The 15,120-nt window shown below is 59.8% G+C and overlaps 1 protein-coding gene across 3 annotated transcripts in view; it reads right to left on the minus strand.

Moving 5' to 3' along the window:
• Asb2 (ankyrin repeat and SOCS box containing 2) overlaps positions 1-15,120 on the minus strand; it is a 24,618-nt gene continuing 9,498 nt past the window's right edge. For all 3 annotated transcript variants that reach the window (XM_040275075.2, XM_040275076.2, XM_078050769.1), the window contains 6 exons: positions 14,790-14,945; positions 13,019-13,264; positions 10,638-10,809; positions 4,030-4,591; positions 2,984-3,137; positions 1-669 (listed from right to left, as the gene is read on the minus strand). In XM_040275075.2, coding sequence (XP_040131009.2) covers positions 533-669; positions 2,984-3,137; positions 4,030-4,591; positions 10,638-10,809; positions 13,019-13,264; positions 14,790-14,945 — 1,427 coding nt within the window. In that variant the 3' untranslated portion in view covers positions 1-532. The remainder of the gene's footprint in view (positions 670-2,983; positions 3,138-4,029; positions 4,592-10,637; positions 10,810-13,018; positions 13,265-14,789; positions 14,946-15,120) is intronic.

A 15,120-nucleotide genomic window follows, 5' to 3' on the forward strand; every position in this document is an offset into this window, starting at 1 on the left:
TGACGTGTGTGCAGCATTTATTGTCCTCAGTGAAGCCCTCCAGACCGAGGGCCCCCTCCCTGGTCCTGGCCCCGCTCAGAGGTTGAGGTCAAGTGGGGGGTTACACGAAGTGGTGGGGGGAGCACGGGGAATGCTCTGAAGCGAGGTCCCCGCATCCCAGAGAGGCGAGCCCGTGCCCAGGAGTCCTCCAGCACAGTTCGGGTGGAGGCCAGGGGTCGCTATGGCCCCCACCTTCCCCGGACCCGCAAGTTCTGTCCAGGCTCCGGGATGGAGCCCGCCTGCCCCTCATTCCCAGTGGCAGAGGAGGCCTGGGCTCTAGTCCACAGTCTAGATGATTCTTCTCCGCCTCCGGGTGCTGTGCTCTCTGCTCTGGACAAAGCTCGGGCACAGACCCAGCAAGACAGGTGGCTGTCCCAGCCGAGAGGGAGGCAGCCTGCAGCCTTGTCCTGCCCCAGATGCTCCTGGATGTGGGGACACCACCGTCCTGAGACTTGGAGAACAGGTGCGAGGGGCCACTGGGCTTCCCAGGCCCTTACTGGGTGTCCTCGTATTTCAGGTATCTGATCAGTCTCCCTGGGAGGGGCAGCGTGTCCAGGAGTTTGATGCGATACTTGCCGATGGCCTTTCGAACCTGCAGCCGGCAAAGGTGAGCCAGGGGTCTCGGAGGTTCTGCGAAAGGAGGGAAAGAGACGCTGGGTACCACCGACAAGGGTGTGTGTCTGCGCCTCTGGCCCAGGGAGGCCCTTGGGTGGCACAGCTAAGTGCGAGGGGTGTCTGCTTCTGTACCCCGTCCCTACAACTGAGGAGACCTGGCAAAGCGCCTACCGGTGTCACCCGCATGGATCTGCACTGCCCCAGGAAGTCCACAGGGTGAGCACTGCTGCCCCCGTTGCACAGCTGAGGAAACTGAGGCTCAGTGAGGTTCTGGGCCTGACCCAGGAGGCTCTGGGATAACGCTGGCCTCTCCCTTGTCTGAGCCCCTCCCTCTTCACTCACAAGGAATTCGCTCTATGCCCTGGGGGCTCACAGTCCCCCGGGCTGCCGTCCAGTCTCCCTGGAAGGCCTCCTGCAGCAGCTTCTCAGCTGGGAGGCGGGGTGGGGAGAGGCCGGGCAGGGACCGCGCACCCAGTAATGGGCCATTTGTTTATTTGGGCACATGGAAGGTCAAAGGACGTCACCACATTCATTAGCAAGCACTCGTGCCCCCTTGCCACCGCAGGCCCATGGTGGCCCAGGATTTGTGAGAAGGCTCCACATCCCGTGGGGCCAGGTGGGGAGGAGGCAAAGGCGTCCCAAGACGGGAAGGCAGCAGGGGCCACCAGCCGCAGGTGGGGTGGATGGAGGGTGTGGAGGGAGGGACTGAGGAGGCCGGGGGCCAAGCACCACCTGGTACTCCTGGCCCAGCCACCCACCCCTCTGCTCTCCCTGGGATGGAGCCCGCCCTCTGCCGAGGCAGCACCTTCCCTGGGGAGGGAAGAAAAGACTCAGGGTGGGGTGTGGGACCCAAAGGGAGCCCTGAGGGCGGGGCTGTGAATCAATGCCCCGCTGCCCTTCAGGGCCTCCTCCGCCTCCTGTCCAGGATAATGAGGTCAGCATCAGAGGCTCCAGCGCAAAAGCAGACGGAGAGGGTCCTGCAGCGGGAGGTGGACTGAACCCAGAGGTGCTGGGTTAGAGCTGTCGGTCCCCTGGGCTGACCTGACAGAACACCAAGGGCCCTGGGGAAGGCTTAGCTGAGACACTGCCCCTCCCTGGGGAAGGCAGCCGGGCAGCAGGGGGGGACAGAGGCAGTGGGGCCCACGTCCAGACATGGACCGCTCCACCCTCTAGTGGCCAAGGATCAGGGGGCCAGCTGCCAGTTACTCAAGAGTCGAGGAAGGTTTGCGCCACACAGAGCTGTGCCTGGAGAGTGGCCGGTCACCGCCCTACCCTGCAGCTGCCGCAGTGGCTGTGTCAGAGACAACGGCTCAAGTGCTCTTCGAGCAGCTGTGCTGATGGAAAACACTAGAGTCTGGGTTCACGGAGGGGCAGGATCAACAGAGAACCTGGGGAGTCAGTGTCGGGGAGCTGAAGCAGCAGTCTCATGGGACAGGAGCAGCTGTGAGGGCGTGGCAATAGCCTGCCGGAGGTCAGACTGCATCACCTGATTGACAGACACCTGGCCAGAGCCCAAGACAGCCCTGGGCAGCTGAACTCCTCCGGGCAGATGTCCACAGCTGTCACCAACACTGCTTGTGATGCCTCACCTGCCCAGGTGAGTCCATAATGCCTAAGAAGGATTCTGGCCTCCCTGGACTGAGGAGGCAGGTGGGCTGACCCATCTAAACTGTACTCATGAGCTGGACAGTGGCCAGACCCCATTTCCCTGTGCCAGAGCTGGGAGGGGCTGGGCTGTGAGCCTGCCCCACCTCCTCTGTTCGGGTGGGAGGAACCCTGGCCACAACTATCCTGCTTGTGGCTGGTAAGGCTGGCTCCGAGCCCAGGGTCTGCTCCACGGCAGATCTGGGGCCACAGGTGATCTGTGGGCCAGCAGCACCGGCCCCACCCAGAAGCCAGTGGAATGCAGTGTCTCAGGCCCACCGGCTGCTGATTCCAGCGGCCTTCCTGACAGAGGCCCCGATGCTCAGGCGCACCTTCCAGTGGACACACCCCATCCCCATCCTCTCCTCCTCCTCACACTGCCTCGGGCCCCAGAGTGTGGCAACAGACTCCACAGCCCTCCTCAGGAGGCCAGACACTTCAAACAGCATGGGTGGACGTTGGTCAGACCCGGGTTTGAATCCCTGCCTGCTACTACCTAGTGGGGTGACTTTGGCCCTGGTGACATCTCTGAGGCTTGGTTTTCTCATTTATCATCTAAGGAGGCTCCAGCGACACACTGTAGGTGACAGGCAGCACAGTGCAGAGCCTGGCACTACCCATGGGTAGCAGTCACAGCCCCCCCCCGGGGGGGGGACCTGCCAGCAGTGGCAGCAACAGCCCCTACCTGCCTTCTCCTTGATGATGGCCCAGTCCTCAAAGCTGTCGATGTGCTCCTTCAGCCGGGAGCAGAGCTGCACGTTGCCCACGTAGTCCAGGAGGACATCGATGATGGGCCCCGCCCAGCGGCTCACCTCTGGCGCCGATAGGACCTCGCAGAACTGAAAGGCAGCACACGTTCAGGGACCCTGAGGCCAGGAGGCAGCCGGTACTCCCAGGCCAGGTCCACTTTGCAAACCTTTTCCCCTCAACACAGACCTCTCTCGACACAGGCCCCTAGCCTGCAAAGATGGGCACCTTAGGCAAATCATGTGGTCTCTCTGTGCCTCAATTCCTTGTCTGCAAAATGGGTATATGCTGCCCATGTCAAGGGGATTTTTAAAAATTAAAATTCAGGTAACAGACACAGAAACTTCTTTGTATACAGTAGGCAGCCCATAAATGATGGTCACGAACCATTACAACAGGATGGCTCTTCATTTCCTTTTCATTTTACAGACTGGTTTAAACCAACATCACGCAGGTCCTACCTCTGGGACAGGGCTTTTCTGCCCTCTCCTAACCTCACACCTGCCCTCTGGTTCCTGCCGCTCACCACCACATTCCAGGTGCCACTCTGCAGGGCTGATGAGCCTGGGTTGATCAGTTCCCTACCAACTCCTAGCTGTACTGCTGTCGTCTTAACTTTCTAAACACAGCAGAACAAAGTAAGGATTTATTTCATCATCCAATGTGACCCACGAAGTTCTGCTGCCTCTGAAGGTGCTAACCGCCAACCCGCTGCCTCCCAAGTAGCCAACTACAAGTTTACACTCCCTCCAAAGCCCCTTCATCGCTAGTTCCCACCATCGCTGGAGCACTGACCACTAACCCACACTGCCTCCCACTCTCATGGGCCTCCATGCTCTGCTGCCCCTAACGCTGTCCACACTCTCGCCAAAGTGTGCTAACCACGAGTCTACACTGCTTCTAAAGTACCCTGACACCGGGCTCCACCACCTCCAATGCACACGGACTGGCAGGCCACCCCTGGACCCCACGATGCCCGCGCACCTGGACCACACTGGGCTCCTTGTCCACGGGCGCCTCGTAGAACCTGCCGGAGCGCTGCGGGGCGGGCGGGTGCGGGCCGTTGCCGTACAGGCAGGAGAAGCAGGGCTCGCCGTTGCAGCCGAGGTCCATGAGGAACTTGAGCAGCGACAGGCACTTCATGGAGAACATGATGGTGGCGGGGAAGGCGGTGGGGTGCGTGGTGATGTAGGCGTCGATGTTGGCGCCGTGGTCCAGCAGCAGCTGCATGGTGCGCAGGCAGCCGTGGCGGATGGCCACCAGCAGTGGGTTGATGATGTCGCGGTTGGGGTCGGCGCCGGCCAGCAGCAGCAGCTCGGTGGCATACACGTTATTGTTGACCACGGCGAAGTAGAGCGCGGAGGTGCGGCGGTCCTCGTAGAGGCGCGCGCGCTCGGGCGCCAGCGGCGTGTTCACGTCGAACCGCGCGTCCAGCAAAGCCTCCAGCACCGCGTCGTTGTTGCGCTCTGCCGCCAGGTGCAGGGGACTGATGCCGCTCCGGCGCACGCGCGTGCGACTCGTCACTGGCAGCAGCATTTGCACGATTCTGCGGGCGGGCAGGGCAGGCGTGGGTCACTGGGTGGCCGGCAGGTCAAGCAACCCCGCCAACCGAGGGCACCGAGGGGCAGGCAGGCTCATGACTACCTCTTTGGGGTGCAAAGGGAGTTGTCCCTTTCTGTCCCCGTTTTATAGATAGGGAAACTGAGGCTCAGAGAGCTTCAACCATCTTCGCTAATTCACAGCCAGGAAGGGGTGGAGCTGGCTTCAAACCCAGAACCCTTCCAAAGTCTGGGTTCTTAAAAAAACACCTCAGCCAGGCTAGACTGTGGCTCAGGAATCTCCCACTGACTGGTTTCAGGCCAAGGCATGGGGATTGCCCATTTCCAGCCCAATAATGTGGAGGAATTGACTGGAGGTCCCCAAACCTAGTGAACGTCCAGGCTACCCCCTGCAGGAGGCAGCAGAGCCTCATGGTAAAGCCCTGTGTCCTGGGGCAGGACACCCAGGAAATTTGGTTTGATCTTTATGAAAACACATGAATCACATCTCGTCAGTCCCTCTCTGCAAATGAGAAAAGCCAAGGCTCGGAGAGGTTAAGGGGCCTGCTCCGCCACACAGAGAAGGCACACCAGGGGTTGTGCCCTCCCTCTGGGTCCAGGCTCAATTGCCCTGCCTCAGGCCCTGGTCCTGAGGGACAGGGGGTCCTGAGGGACAGGAGAGAGCATACTTATCTGACCCAACCACTCCTGCCCCAGGCTGGTTAGCCAGCTCTGTCCCCAGATCCTTCTCTCCCTCCTATGAGATTCAAGGCCTCTTCCCCTGAAGCTGACCCCAGCTTCTCCCCGCTTGCCTTTGACCCAATGGGCCACTGCTAAGGCTGGTGCTCCCTGCAATGGGACCCAGACACTGATCTCCACCCTCTGACTCCTTTAATCTCTAAAGTCCTCCCAACAGCCCTTCGAGATGAGGAGATGAAGCTCAGAGAGGGTATTTGACTTCCCCAAGGTCACACAGCCAGATAGTGGGAGGCCAGGATTTGAACCCTGAGGCCAGCTCTTAACCCCTCCCCTACTTCTGATAGAGCAATCGGAGTGACAGCTGATATATCTCGGGGTTTTGATCTTCACAATGAGTGGACTTACCTGCCTGGTTTCCCTTCACTGAAGCCCTGTGGGGTGGCCGGAGCAGACTGTGGACTTCTTTTGAGCCGCTGTGGCTCAGAGAGCTTAACAAAAACTCATGCAACGGGCGGGGCTCCACCCCAGGACCCCTTGACTTGGCACTCTTCCCCTGAACCCCTGCTGCCCCCAAGAACAAGCACCTGCCACCGACATGGTTCCAGACCCTAATCCGTCCACTCGGGGCTGATAGGTGACCTCACAGCCCTGGGTGCTGTTCCAAGAGGTGGCCGTGAGGGGGGAGGGAGCAGGTGCCACGGGGCTGGTTCCCACGCCTCTCCTACTCTTGGCACAGGGAATCTCTCTGGCTTCCTGGAAATCTGATGCCAGCAGCCTCCTGCTGGGATCTCAGTGGAAAGTATTATTATTGTCAGTGACACTGTGTTTGGCTAAAATCTGCCTCTTAAACCTCAAAAGAAAACCCACACACCCTGGGGGGCTAATTGCCTCCTAATTTTTATTTGTGCAGGCCCTGGAGGCCTGACCTTGCTCCGCAGAGGTGCTGGTCAAAGGCAGGGCTGGGGCCTGGCCCTGGACCACGGCCATGGCCAATAAATGCTCTGTAACAGCCGTGACAGGCCCAGGCACTGCCCCGGGGCTGCTGGCCTGCTATCCTGCTATCCTGGCAGGTCCCAGTGGGTCCCCAGCAAGCCCCTGCAGAAACAAGTACAAGACGTGCCGCCTCAGGCCCCAGAAGGGTTGTCACAATAACATAGTGAATCACCGGGTTGCTGTGTGCTTCCGCAGGACTTGCCAGCCAGGAGATGAATGTGCGGTACCCGCAGCCCCCGCATTGCCCGGAGGGTGAGACTAAGCCTAGGCACGGGCCGGAAGGATGAGGGCAGAGGGTGGGGGGCAAAGCCGGCGGAATGGAGGTGCCTGCAGGCTCGGCCTTCCCAGGGTGCCTACTCTGCACTGGGGACAGTGGCTCCCCGGGCCTGGCCAATCCTGTCCCCCAGAGCATTTTGTGAATCACAGGGGGCAGGAAGGCCAGGGGATGACCCCAAACAAGGCTGGAGTCATTGTACCTCTCCCAGTGGCAGGTGCTAGGATTAGCTTGCTGTCACTCAAATGCTCCCTTATGGAGAGAAAGCATGTGACCATTGCCCATAGAACCCTGGGTGTCCGGGAGGCCTGGCTCCCTCCCTCCCCAGGCAGGAGCTGCACCCCCCCCCAGCCCAGCTCTGTTGGCAGAGGCCAGGGGCAGAAGAGGCCTGCCTAGGACTGTATCTAGGAGCAGCTCGGCTGGCCACCTCTGGTCTGCGGTCCAGACAGCTGGGCCTTGTTCTGAGACTCCCTCCATCACTAACAGAACCCCCTCTCCTCGGCCCTGACCTTGATCTCTGCCGAGAGTTCTAGCTGCCCAAGGCTGCAGCCTTCACGCTCGGCCTGTTGCGGGCGGGCTCCGCATCTTGCCTGAGTCCAGCCCAGGAGCAGGGAATAGATGAGGGATTTGGGCCAACGCAGGCTGTTTTTAGCAGTGTGGAGTCCAGTGTGGGCAGCAAGGAAACTGGGGGTCCCAGAAATAGGTGGCCCTGGGTGACCAACCAGCTCTGCCTCTCAGCATTGGGCCATCCCAGCCATGTCACTTAACCTCCCTGAACCATGCTTCTACAGAGGGACACTTAATCATAATAATGGTGACGGTGGTGACAAGGCTGACGGTTTCAGCTACCTTTCCTCGAGCCCCTATGGCTGTGAATACTCCCCTCTCCCAATAACTGTGATCATCATATTGCTGAGCATTCCCTCTGACTGCTTTATACATTGACCTTGCTTAACCTTCAAATGACCCCGAGAGATAAGTAGGAATTCTTCCTGACAACCCAGCAAGGTGGGGTGGCCATGCCCAGATTACAGGACACAATCATCTCTTCCACCAAGGCCCCTATCTAGGGGGGCAAAATGAGATCTCCCCCTCTGTGGGATGAGTGCACAGGAGACGTTTGATATGTGGTCTGACCTTCGTCAGCATTCGCTGTCAGTGTGACAGGTGAACTTGACTTTCATGTGGGAAGCAGCTGCCCCACCAGCACAGCTGAGCTGCTCAGATAACCCAGCCCCAGGTTTGTGTGTAGGAAAGAAAGAATGTTTGAAAACAAGAGATCAGAGGGAAGCCTCAAATGCAAGTTTTACATTTTCTACTGGCCATAAATGCAAAGATCCTGGTCCTCCCACCCCCACTCCCTCACCAGCTGCAGAGGAAGATTAGCCAGGCAGCTTTAGAAACCCTGAAGTCCCAACCAAAGTCCAGATGGCTATACCAGAGCCTCTGAGAACGGGCCGGGGCATAGGGTTTGCAGAAACGCAGGGTCCCCTGAGCAGCCACGCCCGAGAATCGCCTCTGTCTGGGGGATCTTGGGGGTCTGCTCTTGTCTGACTCACACACTTTCTGTCTTTGGTGCTGCTCTCTGGTCCACAAGCTGTCTTTCCAGACTAGAAGTGAAAACAGGAAAAAGTGCCCTGGGCGGTGACTAAGACGTGGGGGTCTTAAGGACTTCTGTCTCAGCCATGCCCGAGTGTCACACCCTCGTGTTCAGTGTGTGCTGAAGAGCAGGCGCATCTGGCGGAGGGCCCCAGCCTCCTGGCCCCACTCCAGGTGGTGACGGTAGGGGGCAGGGAGTTTTGGCAGGTGGCTGGCTGTGGAATGCCTATGGAATGTCACACCAGATCCCCAAGCAGCCTATGGGAGGTGCCATGGAGAGGGCCTTTAACGCCACATGCCCGGGTGGAGTGAGAAGCCCCGCTTGCTGGCCACGGCCCTGCCAGGTGGCAGAAGCTGCTGGGCACCCAGCTTTAACCCTTTGTTGCCTTCAAAACATGGGTCGGATGTGCGCGGAAGGAGGCAGGGCTCCGAGGTCGCACCCTCCTGGCGTCTTTGCTTCTGTCTCTGGGGTCCCGATGCCCTACTCCCGTGCCCCTCTGCCCAGTGAAGACGGCCGACACCCCTACACACAGCCTGTTCTCTTCTCCCTGCCTAGAGGACCCGGGTTGTGGCCCAAAGCCCCTGGGCCCTGAGATGGGACTTCAGGGGGGAATTTTTTGTCGTTGTAAACTGATCGTTTACCACTAGACCAGTACGATAAATGTTGGCTTTTAAAATAAATTCATGAAAGTTAACAATTCAATTAAAGAAAGACCTTTAGCTATGAGAACACGTCTAAAGTCAGGGAGAAAGGCCACGTGGGACCTCAGCTGAGGACACGCTGGCCACGGAAGGTGCCTGGCCGGGTGGGATTCAGTCCCAGCCTGGGTGTGGCTCGCCGTGGGGCAAGTCCCTTGGCCACCCAGGCCTCAGGCTCCTGGGAGTGGAGGTTGACCTGCCTCCCTGCAGCATGGTCTGGAGGCCCACGTGGGGAGCACACCCCACCTGGGAAATTCCTGAGCCCAGTCTGTCCTTCCAGGGCAGCAGGAGCTACCCCTCCAGGGCGGGGTCTTTCCCCGCCCAGAGCATCATGGGTAAATGTTCAACAACTGACTCTTCCACGGGCTGGGGTGGGGGGCACAGGGAGGAGGGAGCAGACCTATGGCCTCTGTCAACACCCTTGGTGGCACATCCCCCACTGTGGACGATTTTAGCCACCAATGCTAGATTGATGAATGTAGAATTGGGAAGAGGTACACACAGTAGGCTCACGGGAGCCAGCATGGGCTGACTGTAGCCCAGCTCAGCTCCAGCCATGATGGCCTCTGTCCACTAGGAACCCACGCAGCCGAGTGCAGCAAGTTCCTTCCTTATATCACGAATCTGTGCATCTGTGTATGTGTATGCATGTGTATGTGTGAATGTGTGTGTGTGTGCATGTGTGCACGAGTGTGTAAGCATATATGTGTGAGTGTGCAATATGCACAAGTGTGTGAGTGTGCATGTGTGTATGAATAAGTGTGTGAGTGTGTGCACATGTGTGTGCACGAGTGTGCATGTGTGCATGAGTGTGCACGAGTGTATGTGTGTGCGTGTATGCATAAGTGCATGTGTACATGTGCTTGCATGTGTATGAATGTGTACATGAGTGTGCATGAGTGTGTGTGCATGTGTGTGCATGCATGTGTATGAGTGTGTGCATGAGTGTACATGGATACATGAGTGTGTGCATGAGTGTGCACTAGTGTGTGTGCATGTGTGCATGAATGAGTGTGTGCAGTGTGCCACATGTGTGTGCATGCATGTGTATGAGTGTGTGCCACGTGTGTGCATGCATGTGTATGAGTGTGTGCATGTGTGCATGTATGAGTGTGTGCAGAGTGTGTGCCACATGTGTGTGTGCATGTGTGTGTGCATGTGTGTGCATGCAGGTGTATGAGTGTGTGCATGAGTGTGTGTGCATGTGTGCATATGAGTGTGTGCAGAGTGTGTGCCACATGTGTGTGTGCATGTGTGCATGAGTGTGTATGTGTTCTTGCATGTCCGTCTTCCCTCCCCTGACAGCATAAGCTTCTCTCATCTTGCTCTCTGTGCCCTGTGCACAGTAATTTGCTCTGGTACCTCGGGTGTTGGAGGCACTGCCTGTATGCCTGCTAACTGCCTGGCAGGATCGCTCTGCAACCCCCCAGGTATATTCACTAGTTCAGACTCATATCTGGCCCTCTGAGTAGAATTCCTATTGACATGACATTTGGAGCCTGCCACCTACAAGCTGTGTGACCTTGAGCAAGTCACTCACCCTCTCTGGGTCTGGGCTTCCTCGTCTGGAAAGCAGGGATAATAACAGTATCCATCTGACCAAGTGGCCGAAAGGATCAAATAAGTTTCGGATGCCTAGTCCAGGCGGGAGTGACGGGCAGTGCGCTCTTATTGCTGTGGCTGCCGCACCAGGTGGCCCCTGCCTGCTTGCTAACAGTGGGGGCGTCCCTCCTGTGGGAAGGGTGTCCTCCCCGTGGCCCTCCGGGGGTGAGCGGGTTGGCCGGGCTGACCTGTAGTTGCCCTTCCTGGAGGCGATGTGCAGGGGCAGCAAGCCGTCCTTGTTGGCCTTGTTGGCGTCGGCGCCCTGGGACAGCAGGAAGGCCACCACGTCCTCGTGCTCGTTCTTGCAGGCCTCGTACAGGGCGGAGGCGTTGTCGCTGGCCTGCGTGTTGATGTCAGCGCCTGGAGAGAGAGCAGGTCCGGAGTGATCAGGGCGGCCCCTGCTCGACGTGGAGGGGTGGGCTCCGGACCCGGCTCCCCTGGGCAGCTCCCCAGCCGCCCGCCTGGTGGGTCCTGACCGAGCACCTGGTGCCGGGCACTGGTAGCAGCCACGCCCTCCCTCTGAGTCCCCACGGGTGGGAGCTTGGCGCTGTCCCTGGTTTCCCACCCTGGGGCAGCGCTAGCCCAGGGCAGCGGGGCAGTCTCCGCAGGCCGCCTGGCCCCGTCGTGGGAGCTGAACTTGAAACTTGGTGGTCCGATGGCAGCGGCCACGCTCTTGACCCTCACTCCGTCTGAGAGGCCCGGCTCTGCCCTGAGAGAGGCCTCACGATCCTGGCTGAGCAGAGCTTCTCAGAGAGGGGACCCGATAACCGTATGGCGTGTGTTCTCAATCTGCCAGAAATAAAGATAAGTGACTTTCTCCTCCTCCTAAGAAGTCCCTGAGCCACGCGGCAGGAGGGCCGGGGCGATGCGTCCAGCTCAACCTCCCACACCCTCTGCATCTCCTGGGGTGAGGGACGGAACGCTGTGTGCATGATTTTTCTGATTTCTCGGCAAAAAGAGGGTTTGTCAGTCTTTCCTTGTTCCGGAAGGAGGTGGCCCTGCGAGGGCCTGACAAGTCCCCGAGGGCTGAGATCAAAGGCTGCGGAACCGCAGCTGCCTTCCTGCACGGGCTGCTATCTCAGGCTTTCTGGTGACTTTGTTTTCAACTATGTGGGGTCCTTCTCGGGTCCAGTGGAAAGAGGGAGGCTTTGGTGACAGACGAGGACCAGCTCACGTTTCTGTGTCATGGTTTCTGAGCCCCATGGCCACAGCAGGCAGCCTTTAGGAGCCTCCATTGACCATCTGTGGACCAGAATATCAGTCCCACCTCTCTGGTCACTGCAGGAAGTGAAGTGCGGCTCTCGGCCCAGACAGGACCCGAGAAGGCGCCCAGCAACGCCACCTGTCCAGGACAAGGGTCCTGAGCAGAGGCTGCCCTGCCCTCCCTGCCCAGGGAGAGGCCCCAGGCCCTCAAAGCCAGGCTCCTTGGAAGGCCTGCGTCCCGCCAGCCCGCCTCCTGCTCACACAGAAAAATATTTGGAATGAGAAATGGACTCAGCCCACCCAGGGGACAGCCCTGCCCGCTGTGTCCGCAGGACACCTGGGCAGATGTTTGCAGTTAGCGGCTCGCCCTTCCCGCGGAGCACCCTGCCCTCTGCCCCGCCTCCTGGCCTGGGCTTCAAGGACCCTGCCTGTGTCCCTTTGTTCTCACACGCTGGTCTGTCCAGAATCGTCCCTGGCTGCGGGGAGGTGGCTGTGTCTGTTTTCCCAACTGCTCAGGCACGTGCTGAACGGGGACCTCCTCTGGACTCAGGCCCGTGACAACCCTCGCAGGCCGCCATGCTGTGGCGAGTCTACGCGGAGGGTCAGATGGACACGGGTCAGAATCCAGGCTCTGACTCTGACGGGGACCTGTTGTTTAACCCCTTCACGCCCCAGTCTCCTGTGTATTAGATGTGGACGCTGCTGAGCTCCCTGGGCTCTGGGGAGACTCCAAGACCTCATCCTCCGCTTAGCAGAGAGTCTGGCACCCAGCAGGGGCGCAGCACAGGACTCCAGGCCAGCCCCCGGGAATGCAGAGCCTCTGGCCTCTGGGTCGCCCTGGGGGGCAGAATCCTTCCCGTGGAGAGGAGAAAGAACCACCCCTGACTTTAGTTTCTCCCATGAAGAGTTTTCTGAGGCAAAGAAGGCAGAGAACCTGGGTTCAAATCCCAGCTCTGCTACTAATTTGCTGTGTGACCTAAGAAAAAATCACTTTCCCAGCCTGGTCCTTGGCTTCATCTGCAAAGTAAAGAGGTGACCTCAGTGTTGTCTAAAGTTCCTTTCTGACCTCGAAGTGTGGCTACTTAGTTCTACAGCTAAGTCTGCTACTGGCTATAGATAGGTCACCTCCCTTTCTAGGCCACAGAGAAAAATGGGGACGTTGGGCTGGGGAGATGTCACCCCCACGGTGCCCGGGCCTAAATGCAGGTATCACCAGTGGCCCCCGCAGGACTTGGACATGGCCTCAGAGTCCTTCCTAACACCGCCCTCCACAGAGACACCGTGGGTGACCAGCAGATGACACCTCCACTGTCCCCCGCTGGCTCGTCCCTGAGGTCCTTCCCAGCAGGGGCCCTCAGCCACTCACCGTGCTTGGCCAGGAACCTCAGGGCCTCCAGCTGCCCACTCTGCGCAGCCACGAACAAGGGGGTGATGCCGTAGGTGTTCTTGGCCTCCACCTTGGCGCCGCCGCCCACCAGGATCTCCATGACCTCCAGGTCGTTGCGGGACACCGACTCGTGCAGCGCCGTCCAGCCCCGGTTGCAGCGGTGATTGGTGTCCGCCCTGTGCTGCACCAGGATCCGCACGGCCTCCGCGTTCTTGCGCTCGCAGGCTGTGCCCGGGGACAAGCCAGACGGTCAGGGGCCCTGGCAGGACCCGGCCAGGCGGCTCCGTCGGTCCCCTCACTCACTCATCGGCCAGTCACTCGACCCAGAGCCACTGGATCTGCCAAACCCAGCCCCTGTGCCGAACCCAGGGTGAACAGTTAACGGGCAGGGAGCCCGGCGCCTGAGGTCACACAGACAGGAAGTGGCAGGATTAGAGCCAGGCCGTCAGGTCTGGAATCTGTCCCCTGGAATATTTCAGGACGTCCCTACCTCGTCACCCTTCCAGGGTCACCTGCTCCGGTCCTCCACATCCCCGAGGCGAGGCGGACCTTCCCACGTCAGGAGTGGCTGTTGCTGCTCAAAGCCCGCCCTCAAAGCCTCCTGGCCTACGAGCCCTGCTCCTCTCCTCAACCTGTTCCACCTGCCTCTTGAGCCACACCCGTCTTTGGACTCCAAACGCACCTGGGGCTCTGGCCAGAGTTCTCACCGTGGAGCCGTAGGTTCAAGCTGGGGTCACCCCGGTGCTTGTCCACACTGACCCCCGGGGCCCCCTGGGTCAGAGGTGGAGAGGGGCACAGGGCCTGCGGGTGCCGTGTCTAAGCAGGACCACGCTGCCCACCTCTCCCAGGCTCAGCTTCCTGCAGAGGGTCGAGGCTCCCTGGGAGGGTGCTGGGGGGGCACTTGAGGCACTGGCAAGGGGCGTGGCCTCTGGCAGGACAGGGCCAGGAAACTGCCTGGGACTTAGGGCTCCTGGGAGCTCTGCCTGGGACAGCTGTGGAGCCCACCCGGGCCCCCCAGGCTCTAGGGCAGACACGCCCACCACAGGTCCTCGAACACCCGTTACCTGCCACCCAGTTCCCGCCACCCACAGAATGTCCCCAGTGCTGGGCCTGTTGTTTGCAAGACGCCACTGGCTGTGAGTGGGTCCCTGGGAGCTAGACACTGCAGAGTGCAGCACCTGCTGGCACCCAGCTCCCAGGTCCACCCTGGCTGGCTGTGTGATCCTGGGCGACTTGTGCCTTAGATCCTCATCGGCAAAGTGGGGGTGTGGCAGTGCCCCTCTTGCACATGGATGGACACGAGGGCTGGGGAGAGCAGAGCAGTGCCAGGCGCACGGTGAGCCCTTGGCAAGTGCCAGCTATTACAAGGGCTGGGATTTTGACTCTGGGTGCTGCTAGGGCAGCCAGCGAATGTCCTTGGGTGATGATGGACTGAGCAAGCCCAGAGGATCTATTTTTCTTGAACACACCTCCCCTGCCCTCCCCTTCCCTCCCCCACTGCCCTCTCCCACCCTCCCCTCCCCTCCCCTCCCCCTCTCCCCTCCCCCCTCCCCGGGGGTCTTCATTGCCCCTGCTGGGTTGTAGCCCTACCTGGGCCAGCGCACAGGCATGGCCCATGTCTTCTCAACTCTGAGCCTCGAATGGCATAAACGATGCAGCCCAGAGAGGCCTGCCCCGTCAGAGTGGCCACGGAGGGGCCGCGCCCTGGGGGAACAGGCTGGTCTGTTGCCCACCCTGCTCCGGGGCTCACCTTTGTAGAGCGGAGTCTCTCGGGACTTGTTGGAAATGTCAGGCTCGGCCCCGGCCTGGAGCAGCGAGAGGACGCAGTCCAAGTGTGACCTGCATGTGGCCAGGTACAGGGCCGTTTCCTCCTGCAGGGTGCGCTGGTCCAGGACCCCCGGGTACGCTGGGGAGGGCAGACCAGGAGCTCATGAGAGGGAACCATCCCCGTTTCCTCCCCATTCCAAAGCCCAGCTGCATGGCCTCCTCTGAAATTTGCCGACCCCAGAAGACCTCTGCCTCGCCCATCTCAGGGCTGCTCCTGCTTCCTGGTGTGCAGATGCAGCTCAGACGCCACCTCC

The sequence above is a fragment of the Ictidomys tridecemlineatus genome, chromosome 5 (genome assembly GCF_052094955.1).
Source record: "Ictidomys tridecemlineatus isolate mIctTri1 chromosome 5, mIctTri1.hap1, whole genome shotgun sequence".
NCBI classification, from domain to species: domain Eukaryota; kingdom Metazoa; phylum Chordata; class Mammalia; order Rodentia; family Sciuridae; genus Ictidomys; species Ictidomys tridecemlineatus.